Below are 15395 nucleotides of genomic sequence, written 5' to 3' on the forward strand. Positions count from 1 at the left end.
TGTGCAAGGAAACGTAACAAGACTTAATAACTGATGAAAGCTCAACCTATCCAGAGCTCACGTTCTAGGACGACGAGCTATATTTAGCTCGGACATGAGAGGAACTCTTCGCTTGACTTTATTTCCATCACGTCCACTATATCGGACACTCTTGTCAGAGCTTTCACCTCTACTGAATAATAGATTTTGATGTCGGAATCACTTGTTTGGGAAATCTGTTTCTGTGTAGCCTCAGGCACTGTCGTATCTATGTTCCGCTTTCTACAGGAGCGTCACAAGATGGACTAATATTCAGATTTGTCTGAGAGAGTCTGAGACGTCAACAGCGGTTGACAGGGTTCATCAAGACCAGATGTGCGATAGTGTTCTTACCGTGATTCCTGCAATTTGTTCACGCTACAGGAGAGTCGCACAGTAATTAATAAGTGCAAATGTTGACATATCAGTGTACCACCTGCAAGGATAGATATAAATAGGTGTCTAAGTTATTACAACTTTAAGATGGTTGAAGTGCAGAAGCAAATACAAAAAACAGAACTCAGTCCTCTGTGTTTATGGGATAGCAATATACAGAGCATGTTTTGCTCTTATAAAGAATTACATATTGTAAGAAGAGACTTAATGGAATACACACTAACCGACATCTTGTCATAGTTTTTCAACTACAAAGAGGTGCACATGTACACATATTGTACTCCAGCCATCCACTAGCTATACCCATTCATATCCTTCCTTCAAGGAGCTTTCTAGTTAAGCCGTACATAAATATCGCCCTCTGAAACACGACTGTAAATACGCTGCTGATTGTTGTTGAAGTCTCTGGAGATTGTGATGGACCTGTGAGAGTGGCTGGAATTCAGTGTAAGACATATCTCAAAATGGATCGCCTTCCTGCTGTGGTTGATTTTCAGAGTGGGGTCTGGTTCTACTTATCTGCGCTCGTTTTGGCAGGTCACTTTTTTCTCGCTGTCCTTCTAAACTGAAAATGACCAAACAAAGAGGGAGCGAGCCAAGCACATAATGAAGTGTTCAATTATAGGGACACAGAGAACACATTTAAAATGGAGCTCCTCCAGCTACTCACTCTGTTTCTGGAAGTGCCTCATCCTTTTCTTCCCCTCAGGTCCTAATAAAGAGTGCAATCAAATTAAAGCTATGTGTCATCCATTTATATACACATAATCACTGCAGGCAGTTGCAGAAAGATGCCCATTGCTCAACTTCTTCCAGTCTGTGACACGTGCCCACAAACCAACACATAATCTGTCTCAATCTCCATCACTCTCTCCCTTTGTCTTAGTCTCTGCCCTGCCTCTGTTATACTAAATAATGAATAATGAGATGACGTGCAGCAAAGCGGTTGGACAGTAGCGCTGTTCAATTCAAGCTGGTTCTGTCTTGTTCCAATTACGAGAGAAATCCCCAGTGACCGACATGTAGGTGCTCCAGATGAATAATCTTATCAAGGCTCGTGGAGGATTTTTGTGTGTGCCTTCATTGTGATTAATTAAACTCGTGTAAGACACAAATGACTGATTACAGGGTAACAACAACGGTTTGGCACTGGCTTGCTCTTCTTTCAACGCTGACTTGCTTCGGATTTACACATCTACACATCTACACATGCGTAATCCACACAGAGATGGGTGCAGAAGGCCTGAGAGGCAATTGAGGAAAAAGAAATGCTGCAGATCCAGTCTGATCTAAATAGTTTTCTCTCCTGTGTTTATGACTTAGGAAAAGATCAACTTTTTCTGAGTTAGTCTTTACTCATTGTGAGAACAGGTGGGGAAGTTTGCACACAAGAGGCTGAAGAGCCCCACTACCCAATGTTTTAAATAGGACTAACATTCATGTTTTCTTCCAGGTGAGTTTTAATCTCTCCATGCAGTCTAAACACAAGGTGTGTGTGTGTGTGTGTGTGTGTGTGTGTGTGTGTGTGTGTGTGTGTGTGTGTGTGTGTGTGTGTGTGTGTGTGTGTGTGTGTGTGTGTGTGTGTGTGTGTGTGTGTGTGTGTGTGTGTGTGTGTGTGTGTGTGTGTGTATACGCTTGGAAATTCCCTTTGGAAAATGCTTCTTTTTACCTGATAAATCATAAACACAGCGGAGAAAACAACTTTAGATCACACATCGAAAATGGATCACCGGAATTTTATTCTCAGTTGCCTGTCAGGACTTCGATAGATGAGCACTTTACCCATTAAATGATTATTTATTTTCCCATTCATGTATGCCCTGTGTGTGTGTCTGATGAAATGGTTGAAGTCATTGCCACTTCAAGTCAAAATACTCCAGATGCTCCAACCAGAGCAGTTCAAACAGGCAAAGCATTAGTTACAACTCCTGGAAACCAATTATTGAGGCTGTAATTAACAATACTTGTTGCATTGGAGTTTTTTCAGCCTTTGTTTATTTAAGAGCATTTAGGGATTGAAAACATTATGACTTGTTTTGTATTGAAAGGTTTGCAGGACGCATTCTATTGTGAATGCATGACTTTATTATCATCAGGTATAAGCCGAAATAAGATTCCTGCATTAATCACTCGGACATAAATTGTCTTTTCAATAAACTCTCTCTCCTCGTGCCCTTGGGATGCAGGAAGTAAAGCAATATGTGAATGAGAAACAAGAGCTGTGCAGGGCTGCTGAGCATGATTGGTTGTGAATAACTTGGATGCAGTGGCTGCGGTAATAATGTTCTTATCACCTCTTCCATGGCAGGCTCTGTCCCTGCACTGGCTTTTCCTCTCTCCTTCTATTAATCAGTGTCGGCATGCAGCGGCACTCGCCAGCCTCCTGCAACCTCAGGGAGCCTCATCATTGATTACATTGACTGGCTGTTGAAGGAGCAGGATAGTCAGGTGTCTGCTGTCGTTGTATCTGTCATCATAGCACTGTCCCCATTTCAAATGAACATGGGTCCAAGCCAAGGTGGAGGTTGGAGTTTATCAGGGCTGAGAGGAAGAGGGGAAGACATCGGGCAAGGTGACCAATTTTCCCTGAAAGGCTGTTGCTGTTGCATCTGGCCCAGTTACTGCCATTTAATACCTCTGCAAATGTAAAAATTGTTGTCGGTGTGTGGCTACCTGGCTGGCTGCACAGGATGAATAAGCAATGCATGAATATATGCCAGGTTTTACAGCCAAAAGGGAGCCTTTGTGCTACAGTGAGAGTGCTGCTAATCTCAAGGGGATTCATGTTCGTATTGTTATGAGTGGTAATATATGCCATATCCTCTATTTTCTGATACGTGTGTGTGTGACTGAGCGTTGTGTTGTGTGGATCTGTCTGTTGCTGCAGCCCATTAGTGTGCTTTATTCAGTGTCCGTGTAAACCTTTTTTTGGTGAAAAAGAACTTGACATATTGAATAGGATATACCGTGTCAAAATGAATCCAAACCAATGCAGCAGCAGCTCTGTGATGTGACATTTAATCAATGCTTGTGTCATATTCTGCCATTCTTCCATATTTGCACGACAAACATACACCTGCTGACAACATTCGGCCCGTCAGATGTTGAATGAGGTTCGTGACAGAGATTGATTGCGATGTGAAGCCTACTTCGGAGTGCCAAAGTCACCTTAAGTTGGCAGAGGCATTGTGGGTAGTTTTAATGAGATATGTTGGCCAGTGTGATGGGCAGGTGTGACTATGGTGACCTTGGGCTGGCTACCCAAGCACTATGTTGTGACCAAGGCTACCTGGGAATCTGAAATACACTTCGGATGCAGCATGACTAATAAATAAACTACTCAGGATAACTTCTCCTTCATGCTATTTATATAACATATATTTTATTATCTGTTGATGTGCAAACTCTTTTGTGTATACAAAGTCGAACATTGGCTCGTTGTGCCACACTCCCCGTCTAGGTTGTTGGGAAAACCTTTGATACGCACGTTCAAGGTGAATCCAGTAGGAAGTCACTACAAAGCTGATGATGGAGCGAAGAAAACTAAAGGTGTCAGTGTTTTGTCTGCTTTTTAAAAAAAGGGATGACAACACACGGCATCAATGAGATAGATATTTCAAGGCAAACACATCGCAGAGGAACTTAAGATCATGTAAAGAAAACCCAAAATAACATTTCAAGTAAAAGTATAGCCAAGACCGGTAACAAGACAACTGGAAGATGTCTTATTTGGTTCCAGTGCTTTCTCAGTTTTATGGCTTCTCTCTCTGTCAAACTGCAGATGGTCCAAGGCCGACCCAGAAAGAAGTCATTTCTCTGCGGGCATTCATGCTTCTCTTCCTCAAGCAACTCATCCTGAAGGTACATCCCACCTGTCTTCACGCCTCGCAGCCCTTCACACGGCTTGATTTTGAGCTGCACAGAGAATATATGGAGTTTGTCACCCCCCCCCCCCCCCCTGTGTTATCCTTTAAAACATTCTGCCATTCTGCTCCTCAATAAAATCAGTGATATTTATTTATTGATATTTTCTAAAAAGGTATGTGGAAGTAAACCAGTTGTGCTGAAACAATTCAGTTATTTTTCTTTTGAAGTACTTTATCAAGGAAAAATAGAAAATGTGTTTGTTATTCCTGAAGTCATTTCTAGAACTTTCTCTTGAACTGTACCACACAAGAAATACTGTGATGCTTTTTGGCTATTGGCAGACGTACATAATGACCCTTCTCCTAATACATCATTTAATCGTTCATCTGTTTTTCTATTTTCAGGACCGAGGTGTGAAGGAAGATGAGCTGCAGAGCATCCTGAACTATTTGTTAACAATGCATGAGGTACATGAGTCTCATTCAGCGTGTTAGTTGGCCACTTTACTGCACTAAGCCACAAGGTCACATTTTATCTTTCAGCGGTGCTGTTCCGTTCAAGTTAATTTTTGCCAGCATTTAAGTTTACCAGCCAGCTGAACAAATCATTTCAATGAGCAACGTATTTTCCATTGTGCAATGGCGAACCACTGCCCCTGTACAGTTGTAAGGTGTACCAATTACAGGTGATACAGTTCCCAAGCATATCCATCATGTCTCATCATGGCTGCAGTTGCAGTTACAGAGTCTGCACCGAGAACAAAGACTTTAATCTCTTTCTTTACCCGCTTCCATTTCTCTGTCTCTCATTGTCTTTCTCTTCTGGTGTGTCTGCAGGATGAGAATCTGCATGACGTGTTGCAGCTGGTGGTTGCCCTCATGTCTGAGCATCCAGCCTCCATGATCCCTGCTTTTGACCAGAGAAATGGAATACGGTAAGCCCCTCAGGGGAAGGCACAATTTCTTCGCTGCTCAGGCTCAAAATGAAGAGGTGATTCCACAAAATATACCTAAGCGCCTAAACACTTGGGCTGCTGCCTTGGGCTTACGTGAGCATGAATAATTCATAAGTTCAGTCAGAAAAAAATAGAAAAGCCTATGCATGGAAAAGTAACAATATTATAACGTATTGATTTCACAATATGACACGGATGATCAACCTAACCGCATGTGACCCTGTCAAATATACATGCACACAGTGTAGCACTACTTTTAAGTTCCGAGAAATGAATTGTGGATGGGCTGCTCCTCTCATTAGGACATTCATTTAATGTTGATGCAAATTCACTCTGAAGGAAAGTGGTTGTCAGCTGTTGAGGATGTAACGCGAGTGAACAGACTGAGATCGAGGTGTTTAGCTCAATTCAAGCAATAACATTTATTTGTAACAGAAGTATTATGTCCAGCAGTTAAACGTGCACGGACCTAGAAAAGTGAAAGCTAAAAGGCGCTTAGACAGAGTGTGCATGCATGCATGTTATAGGTTCTTCTGATGGAAGCCTATTGGTTAAAGCAAAGTTGCAGGCGGGGCTGTGTTTAGCAGAACAGCAGCCTGGTAGGAGCTCTGGGCATCTCCACCCACACTGGCTCACGTCCGGATCCCGCCTTCTCTGGATCGTCAGTGTGTGTGCATGTTGTTAACACTCAAGGTGCCGGAAAGGGTGCAGTTCTAAGCTATTTCGAAGTTTCTGTGTGAATAGATAAAGAGAACTCTACTCCTTGTTCTAAGATGGCGTTTTCGCCCTAATCTGGTGGTTTAAGCAGGTGTTTCTTTCAGGGCCACTGTATCTGTTTCTATCGTGCGAGGAGGCGCCGGAATGCCCTTCTCAGAGTATTTGACCTACTTACAGTGACCTCACAACTCCGCAATATAAGCATACAAGTATAGAGCATATTATTTACATAATTTATTATTACACAGCTAACCAGCCTCTTTATCAACTGTGCTGCATTTTATTCTGTCAAGACAGTGTGCTGTTGCCAGCTTTGGCTGCTTGTGTCTATTCCAGGGTAATCTACAAGCTCATGACCTCTAAGAGTGAAAGCATTCGAGTACAGTCCCTCAAAGTCCTCGGGTACTTCCTCAAGCATTTGGGCCACAAGTAAGTAAACCATTTCAAAAGCTGTGCAGTAGATTGTAATTACACAGTGAAGTGTTTTTAAGAATAGGTGTCTGTTACATGTTTCAGGCTGTTATCTACTCCTGTGTTGTGTAAAGACATTGAGATAGGCTAATAGGTGCGAAACGGAAAAATCACAAGTCGGGATTTACATCCAGAGAGATGATTTATCTGTTCCTGCCACTCTTTTGAAAAAGTGGACAGTTAGAAGAGCCAAACAACTTCAGACTGGTTGTCCTGTGGGATGCAGGGATGGATGGAGAAGATATGTGCTCACAATGGTAGGGCACCTGGTGCCTGCTGAATGGAGAAAAGGGCAGGCATTGGCCCGTACTAACCACCCCCCCATGAGGGCTTCATGAAAGCCTGCCTTCACCCCTCACTTTAATAGCTTTCATCATAGATTTTATACCATCCTGCTCTTTATGAGCTCTAGTGCAGCTGATACAGAATTAAACATGTTTCTTCTGTTCTTTCTTGATGTTTTCACTTTTGAGAATTTAATTTGTCGTTTTACTTTCATTAGTTCAGTGATGTCAGATATTGTAAGTTGATGAGTCAGTCAGTAGCATGTGATGTGTAGATTTGTAAGAGTTCTTTCTTTTTTTGGGGCCATGCTGCACAGAGCAACCAGAGAAAAGTCAGGATATATGACATACGCTTGGCACAAACCCCTGCATATATTCAAACACCTCATCCTCAACATAATAAATAATACATGTCAAGTATATAGTTTTAGAACCAAATATGCTTCCTGCTGTATGATTGCCTCGCCGTGTATCACAGCAGTGTATTTTTATTAACTGATGCAGAAAGTGACTTTGTCTAAATTTAAATCCAGGCCCATCCTCCCACTGTACCTCTAATTGTAAGTTCCACCTCAGCTTGCTTCGCATCATCAGTTTGCCCTTTTCTCCCAATTTTCCATATGTATACAGTTGAGAGAAAATGCTATTCTGCTCCTAAGTGGCCAATTTGCCAGCCTCTGCAATACAAAAATGAAAAAATACAAAAGATTGGCGACTTATTAGGCAAGTCCCAACTGGGCTTGAGGCAGCAGCTGCAGCTTTGACTTAGCATTGTGACAGCAGTCCTTATGCTGTTTGCAGAGGTAGTTTGTCGCCGTTGAACCCATTCACCTGTGGTATGGCTCTGTTGTATCTCGGAGCCCTTCTTAGTGACAGGCCAACTTCGTTATCCTACACACCTCCAACGGAATTCCACCAATTCTTGACAGCAGGCAGTTTCTGACACTTGTCTCCAGAGCCCGGCTCCCTGTGGGGGAGAATGGGGAAGCAAGCTGACGGCACTCACTGATCCTTTCAGTGGCTTAGGGAGCTCTAAACAAGCCACTTTACCATTATGCTTGTGTGTGTGTGTGTGTGTGTGTGTGTGTGTTTATCCACAGGAGAAAGGTGGAGATCATGCACACCCACAGCCTCTTTACTCTCCTGGGAGAGAGGCTCATGCTGCACACCAACACTGTGACTGTTACGACCTACAACACTCTGTACGAGGTAACAAAACATTTGGTCTCACATGTCCCAACATTACTGCACAATTGTTCTCTGTACAGAATGTGTGACTGAGTGTCTTCTCACCACTCCCTGCACCAGATTCTGACAGAGCAGGTGTGCACACAGGTAGTTCACAAGCCCCATCCTGAGCCCGACTCCACTGTCAAGATTCAAAACCCAAGTAAGCCTGTTATGTGTCACATTGAGTTTTATTCTTTGTAAAGTACTCAGTAAAATTGACTATATATATATATTATATAATATTATATTATATTATATATATGTTTGTGCTTGAATGTGATCCCAGTGATTCTCAAGGTGGTAGCCAGCTTGTTGAAGAACTCCGCCCCCAGCACAGAGCTGATGGAAGTTCGGCGGCTCTTCCTTTCAGATATGATCAAACTCTTCAGCAACAGCCGCGAGAACAGACGGTGAGCAGAACTCAAACCGCCTTTTACTCACCCACTCCATCAGTTATCTAGCTGATTACTGTATCAAAGAGAAGATATGGCACCCAGTGTCCCCCTCCTTGTACCATGTTTAAGAGGCTCAAGTAGCTACACTCGTGTTGGTGCTAAATCATCCATAGACATGCACATGTTCTCCAGCAGATGTTTCCGTGACGGTTTGTGACAGTTGCTCATTGCTGCTTACTCTCTTTTTCACTCCCACCACCCAATCTGTCCTTCTGATGAAGACACACACACACACACGCTTTAAGACATATTGCAATGAAATTATAAGTCTCAGAAAACCACCGACCTCAATCAACAACATAATTAGCCTACAATTAATAGGCAGAAAGAGCTTCTTCAAGTTAAACTGTTGAATTGAAAAACAACAACACTGAATTGGTTTTCACCTGCTTCCCCCTTTTTAAAAATCTTCTGTCATTTTGTTTGGTTGCTGCCAGTTAAACAAACCAATGAAAATACGTATGGCCGATTGATCAAAACAATCTGTTACAATGTGAGTAACAAAATGCCAAATGACACCGGACAGATGTTGAGGAGACGCAGAAAGAACAATTGGCCTCAATGCTTTTTAAGTTTGATGGAAGTAGAAAGTCGTTGAAAATGATTCCTTTTTAACATCAATTATAAATGTTACACTTGTTAAATATTCGAGGATCAGAGTTTACTTGGATTCCTGAAACCTTTATTATCTGGCTTACATAAGGCATATTGTATTTGCTGATTGTGCGGATTGCAGGTGTCTGCTTCAGTGCTCAGTGTGGCAGGACTGGATGTTTTCTCTTGGCTACATCAACCCTAAAAACTCCGACGAGCAGAAGGTCACTGAGATGGTGTATAACATCTTTCGTATTCTGCTCTACCATGCCATCAAGTATGAGTGGGGAGGATGGCGCGTGTGGGTGGACACACTCTCTATAGCTCACTCGAAGGTGAGTACAACACAGTGGAAATACTGACCTCTGCTGTTGATGGAGACATTTGTATCTGTTTTGTCTAATCTGAACTGTTAAGCTTCTTCTAAAATGACCCTCACAGTCGCTTCAATCATAAATATCTGGCTGACACTGTCTTGCCCTTTTTATAGGTGACATATGAGGCACATAAAGAGTACTTGGCTAAGCTGTATGAAGAGTACCAGCGCCAGGAGGAGGAGAACATCAAGAAAGGAAAGAAGGGTTTCGTCAGCACCATTTCTGGTTTATCTGCTCAGACCTCCGGCATCATTGGCGCAAGTGAGATCAGAGAAATGGACGATACCTCCCAGACACCTGAGAGTAAAAAGGACTATGAGAGTGCAGAGTCGCGCAACCTGCTGGCTGAAGGAAAGGGGCCTGAAGAAGCTCTCGGACGAACGGAGGATACGGTGGATGGGGTCAGGGTCGGAGTTCATGACCTTCTGGTGGACATCAAGGCCGAAAAGGTGGAGGCTACTGAGGTTAAGCTCGATGATTTGGACTTGTCCTCTGAAACCCTGGGAGTATCTGAGAATGGAGCGCTGGTGGAGGTGGATTCTCTGTTGAATAATGTGTATTGTGCTGCCGTGGAAAAGCTCAACAGTAATGTCAACAGTGTGTTGTTGCCAAAGTGCAGCATGGATGACCAAAATGCACCTCCTCTCATTACTCTAGATGATTACAAGGACGGCATCCCTAACAGCAACAATTTCCTCTTTGGCAAGGTGGCAGGAAGCATGGAAGACAAGCCACTGCCTGATCTCGGTACAGCTCAGCCTCTGGTACTGCCCAGCCCGGAGCCTCCAGTCCACACCAGTGCCAGTGATGAACTGGGCCTTCTTGCTCACATGACGGGCAACTCTGAGCTTGGCTCCTTACCCAGTATCCTGGAGCAGGATGAGTTTGAACTACAGGCAGCCTTGGAGGGCATCAGCTCTGTGGCTGGTACCAAAGCTGAGGCCTCAGCTGCAGCGGCATCCGACGGGAAGCCCTCATCTGTTAAGACCAGCAGTGCAGCAGACGCAACGAGCAACACTTCTGACACCGAGAGATTGGATGACGGCAAAGACAAGGAGATGAACAAGATTCAGACTACAGCCACCACACAGGTTGGTCCCAAGCTTGAATCACGTAAATTGAGTTCTCAGTCATATCCCTTTTTTTTTTTTTTTTTACTTTCACATGAAAGAAATAGTAGAGGTTCGCTGACTTCACCAGGTTCAAAATAACAAGAAAAACGTTGTCAAATGGAACAGCAGACGATCACGAATGCCAAAACAGAGCAGCGCCTAAGTCAAAGAATGGAAACCGAGTAGGGAGACCACTTGTCAGGATGTGTCGGCCTTTTGTGAACTCTTCTGTATTAGCCAACCCAAAGGGACCCTTTCCTTTCCCAACTCTGACTATATTAGGGACAGGATGGCCTGGTGCACATCAGGCAACATCCCTCTGAGACTCGTGAAAAGTGGGCTGCTGGAATCAGTTGGCTGAGCAAACAGAAGGGCAGAAATAGACGGCATTATTCTGCAACCAACCTGGGATTTGTTCCTTGTTCCCCTCCTCGCCTATGAGCTGTGCTCTTTCTCAGAGGTCAGGCTCTGTTTCCCAGACTGGGTCACTGATGGAAGGCCAGTGGGAGTCAGGGTTTATTTTTGAAACCTTACTCTGGTGTTGCGTAATTGCTCATGTTCCATTCATCACCGCTGCTTTTTTTTGCAGAACCTTGCTGACTCAATCAACTTAACTTTAGAGGGTGCTTTAAGCTTGTTTTTATTTTTCCTTACCCGCAGGCAGGAAGAGGTTATCCGAGGACTTCCTTAAATCTGGCAATTCATTATTCACAGTGAATAGCGTGACAGTGGCATTAAATCCTGTTAAGGGTGCACTATTGATCTTTGACAGACGAATAGGATTAGCACACGTTGATTGACTGTGCGATGCCAAATTATTTAGTTTACTGTATTTTACTGAATTATTGCTCTCCCATCAGAGTCTACATGGCCACCTTGCTACTCAAATGGAGAGGGACATACGTGTGGACTTGGGCTTCAGGGGGACGCCCATGACAGAGGAACAGCGACGGCAGTTCAGCCCCGGCCCACGCGCCACCATGTTCCGCATCCCAGAGTTCAAATGGTCAGCCATGCACCAGAGACTGCTCACTGACCTGCTGTTTGCACTGGAGAGCGACGTCCACGTCTGGAGGTGTGTGAAGGGGTTGTATGTGCACTTGAGAAAGACAGAGGGAGGGTGAGAATGGTGATAATCAGATTACTTTCCGGATCAGAACCAACATATCATTTTATTTCTGTTTTTAGACATGTATTTAATCTGGCTTTTTTTTAAACGTACTATAAATGTTTTTAGTTTACTGCAGAGTAAAATGTGTTTATTGATTTATATAATGTGAAAAATGCTTTTACCCATAATAATAATTCCCCCCCCTCCTTCCCCTGCAGCCACTCCACCAAATTTGTCATGGACTTTGTTAACAGTAATGAGAACATCATTTTTGTCCACAACACCATCCACCTGATCTCACAAATGGTCGACAACATCATTATCGCTTGTGGAGGAATCTTGCCCCTTCTCTCAGCGGCCACGTCTCCCACTGTAAGTGCGCCTCACTGTCTTCACCGTGGGGGGATACTGCCATCTAGTGGTAGTTTATTATAACCTTTTTGGTTTACGGCTGTCTGTTGTGCACTGCAGGACAGCATGTACCTGTCGTTTATTGTTTTGCTCAGCTTCACTTTGCTACAGTTAATGCTAAGGACATTACTTTGGAACAGTTTATAATTAACTTCCCTGTGTGTCATTCAGGTTTTCTTGTGTTGATTTACTGTAATTATCAGATTTAATTCGCTGTCTTGAACTAAAATGGATTTTAATCATCTTATTTTGTTTACTTTGTCAATGCAATCTCTAGAGCGTCATGGTTGTTATTTATGCTGTTTTAATTTCTCTCTTTCTCTCTTAATTACTGTATTCAGAACCCTTTTGTGCTTAAGACTCATTAAATAGATCTGAAAATGCACTGTCCCTGTGGACTGGTGCAGATTGCATCCTTCTCAAATATTTGCCTTTGAAAAATGTTCCATGTTTTAACACAAAGGAAATGAGCACCAACAAAAGTGTTGCTTGTGCTCAAACCCTCAAAAGCAATTTGCTAAAATATAATCTTGGGTGGAGTTGGATAGTCAGCTGAACTCGGATCAAACTCTCCAATTCTTAAAATATTGAATATTAACTCTGCCTAATCAGAGTTGAGACGCTACTCACCCCTCATGTAAGGATAAAGGCCCTTGCTGCTGCCCTCTTCCTGACCTGCCACAGAGTGTCTCTGTCCTAAAGTCATCAGCACCCACCAGATCTGTTTACAATCAGAAGTACGTTACATATACAAGGAATTTAGCTCGGTGATTTGGTGCGTAACAATAAAACACAGTGCATGTGTATTACATCATTTACAACAGCAAATATGCAAATTTACAATAACATATGGTAAACAAATAAGAGTATGTTAAAACAAGTCTGTACATTAAAAGAGAAAAGATGTGCAAAAGTAAAAAATTGTTCTGGGTGTGAGTCAGTGGGGGTCCCGGGCTTTATTGATGAATTTATATCTGGGATATTCCATATTCAAATACATATTTCTAAAAAAACAAATCACAACTAGAGGTGAGAATGTGGCAGTGATGATATTGTAAATCGGCACTTTTTTTTATGTGACTGTTGTCTTCTTCCTTGTGCAAGATGGAGGTGGAGAACATTGAGGCAACGCAGGGCATGTCTTCAGAGACCGCCATCACTTTCCTGTCCCGTCTCATGGTCATGGTGGACGTGTTGGTGTTCTCCAGCTCCCTTAACTTCAGTGAGATTGAGGCCGAGAAGAACATGTCCTCCGGTGGCCTGATGCGTCAGTGCCTCAGGCTGGGTAAGATCATGATTGTGTGTTTGCTGCTGTAGACGTGAACATCAGTCGGTGCAGTGAGACGGTAAAACCATCACAATATCTTTATGTCGAGTGCATCTTTTGCCAGTCACACTGGAAAATACCGTGACAGTATTCTCTTCACACGCTAATAATTCCTCTAATCTCAAAAAATCCTGTTTGATCGGTAAAGCTAATTATTTTAAGAGTCCTTTGCTAATTGTGTTCTAAATGTGCAGGGTTTTTGCAGCAGTTTCCAGCAGTCAAAAATGACAGGATCATCAATTTGGAATTCATAACATGCAGAGAGAATCATTTGCAGTGCAATCGGGTACTCTTTGCAAATGGTAGCCTTTTGTGTCTGTCATTGGTGTCTCATATCACTCACAAGGTCTTCTCTGTCCTTGTGGGTGTTTAAATGTGTCTTTGCACACAATGTAGATTTGATGAATCACATTTGAATGCAAAGTAGATGACTCCAGAGTTCAGAATTAGTAAATTGAGTTGTATTGAATCAACTGTAAAATGTAGAACACAGTTGTTTTAGTCGAATTATTTTATGCATGAATCGTATCATAGGTTTGTGTGTCTGTGTCTCTTATTGTCTCGGCGTGCTTGAGAGTGTCTCTGTGTCTATATCTGTTTGTGCCTGTGGGTTTGTGTGCGCGTGAGCCTGTGTTTGCTGGATTGTTGACTCCAAGTTGTGCTCTGGGGGATGACAAATAGCCTTCAGACTTCACAGCGTCCTTGTTGCAAACATACAATTTCTCATCACTGGGTTCAGTGTGAAATCAGTCTGGCTGCTGATTTCACTCCCGGCCTCTGTCCCGGCAGCCTGGAACAAATAGCCATCAGAGATAACTGATTCATTTTAAAGAGGTCATGCATGTTATCAACATTTCATTTCCATTTAACTCTGAAGTGAGATCCTGTATGCTGTGTGTGTGTGTGTGCGTGCAGTGTGTTGTGTGGCTGTTAGGAACTGTCTTGAGTGCAGACAGAGACACGGAGACAGAGGGAATAAGTCTTCCATTCCCAACAACAACAAGACTCAGGAATTCCTGCAAAATGCTGTGACTTCCAACAAGGTAGGATGTGTGGCCCTAGAAAAATGTCATTCATACAATGCATTTTACCCTAAGAACACATAACCCCATGCTTAATAATGTGACCTGTACTGATGCTAAATCAGCTCTCCTATTCTGGGCATTAGTGGTGTAAGAAATCTCGCATTGTTAGTTTTTTGATACTGTGTCGATTCTCAAAAATACTATCTATTTAAAATGAATAGTTTACATCCAAAGATTCATGGCAGACCGTGGTTTGTTTTGTGTTGTGTGACTGCTAGATAGCAGTGTTGTAATCCATCTTCAGCTATTTGACTCCAATGTAACAATGTCAACTGAAGACGGGAAGAAGCGTGAATTTTCTTTTTACTCCGATTGTATGCATATGGTGGCGTATTCTTTGTACTATGACAGTTTTCCCAAAACGTTATTTAAAAAATCCTAATATTGCAATATATTGAATTGTAACCCATTCATCACGATCGCATGGTGTTGCCAGATTCTTGCCAATACACAGCCCTACCAAGAGTCATTTATACCCCCTGTGGTACTAAAATCTGTCTTTGTGTACTAACATACAAATGTTGGACGATGTTATCAGTTCCAAATATGACCGTTTTCTAGTATCTTAAATTATGTAAAAACAAAAAGTAATAGCAAAAACGAGTTTGATTGAGCTCCGACTGAACAGAGTAGCATGCCATATTGTTATCGCTCTGCTTTAGACAGCCATAGAGACTGTCCCTATTAACCTGTCTCCCATCAAGGACCCTGATCGCCTTTTGCAGGATGTGGACATCAATCGACTGCGCGCTGTAGTGTTTCGTGATGTGGTGAGTGCTGGTGTGTGTGTGTGTGTATGCGCAGGGCGTATTCATGCACGGCATCCATGTGTTTTTCACAGAGACTTGGCTGCAGGTAGAGACGATGATAGGATTATTTCTTTTTTTGTCAGACAAAGAGATGTGCAATGTAATACCTTTCAATCAACAGGTTAAACACTAAAGGGACCCTTGTCGACCGAGCTGCTGTCTGTTGAACGCAAGCC

General features: G+C 42.8%; 1 protein-coding gene across 1 annotated transcript in view; it reads left to right on the forward strand.

Annotated features, from left to right (window-relative positions):
* Nucleotides 1-15395, forward strand: part of LOC306780247 (neurobeachin-like) — a gene marked incomplete at its 5' end in the record, with an annotated part of 185287 nt that overhangs the window by 67450 nt on the left and 102442 nt on the right. Inside the window, 14 exon segments of the mRNA XM_079272545.1 lie at nt 4196-4275; nt 4686-4748; nt 5118-5215; nt 6290-6382; nt 7809-7917; nt 8017-8098; nt 8225-8348; nt 9130-9322; nt 9478-10455; nt 11337-11566; nt 11806-11959; nt 13103-13283; nt 14241-14368; nt 15073-15180. Coding sequence (XP_079128671.1) covers nt 4196-4275; nt 4686-4748; nt 5118-5215; nt 6290-6382; nt 7809-7917; nt 8017-8098; nt 8225-8348; nt 9130-9322; nt 9478-10455; nt 11337-11566; nt 11806-11959; nt 13103-13283; nt 14241-14368; nt 15073-15180 — 2621 coding nt within the window.

The sequence above is a fragment of the Melanostigma gelatinosum genome (genome assembly GCF_949748355.1).
Source record: "Melanostigma gelatinosum genome assembly, chromosome: 7".
In the NCBI taxonomy this organism is placed as follows: Eukaryota; Metazoa; Chordata; class Actinopteri; order Perciformes; family Zoarcidae; genus Melanostigma; species Melanostigma gelatinosum.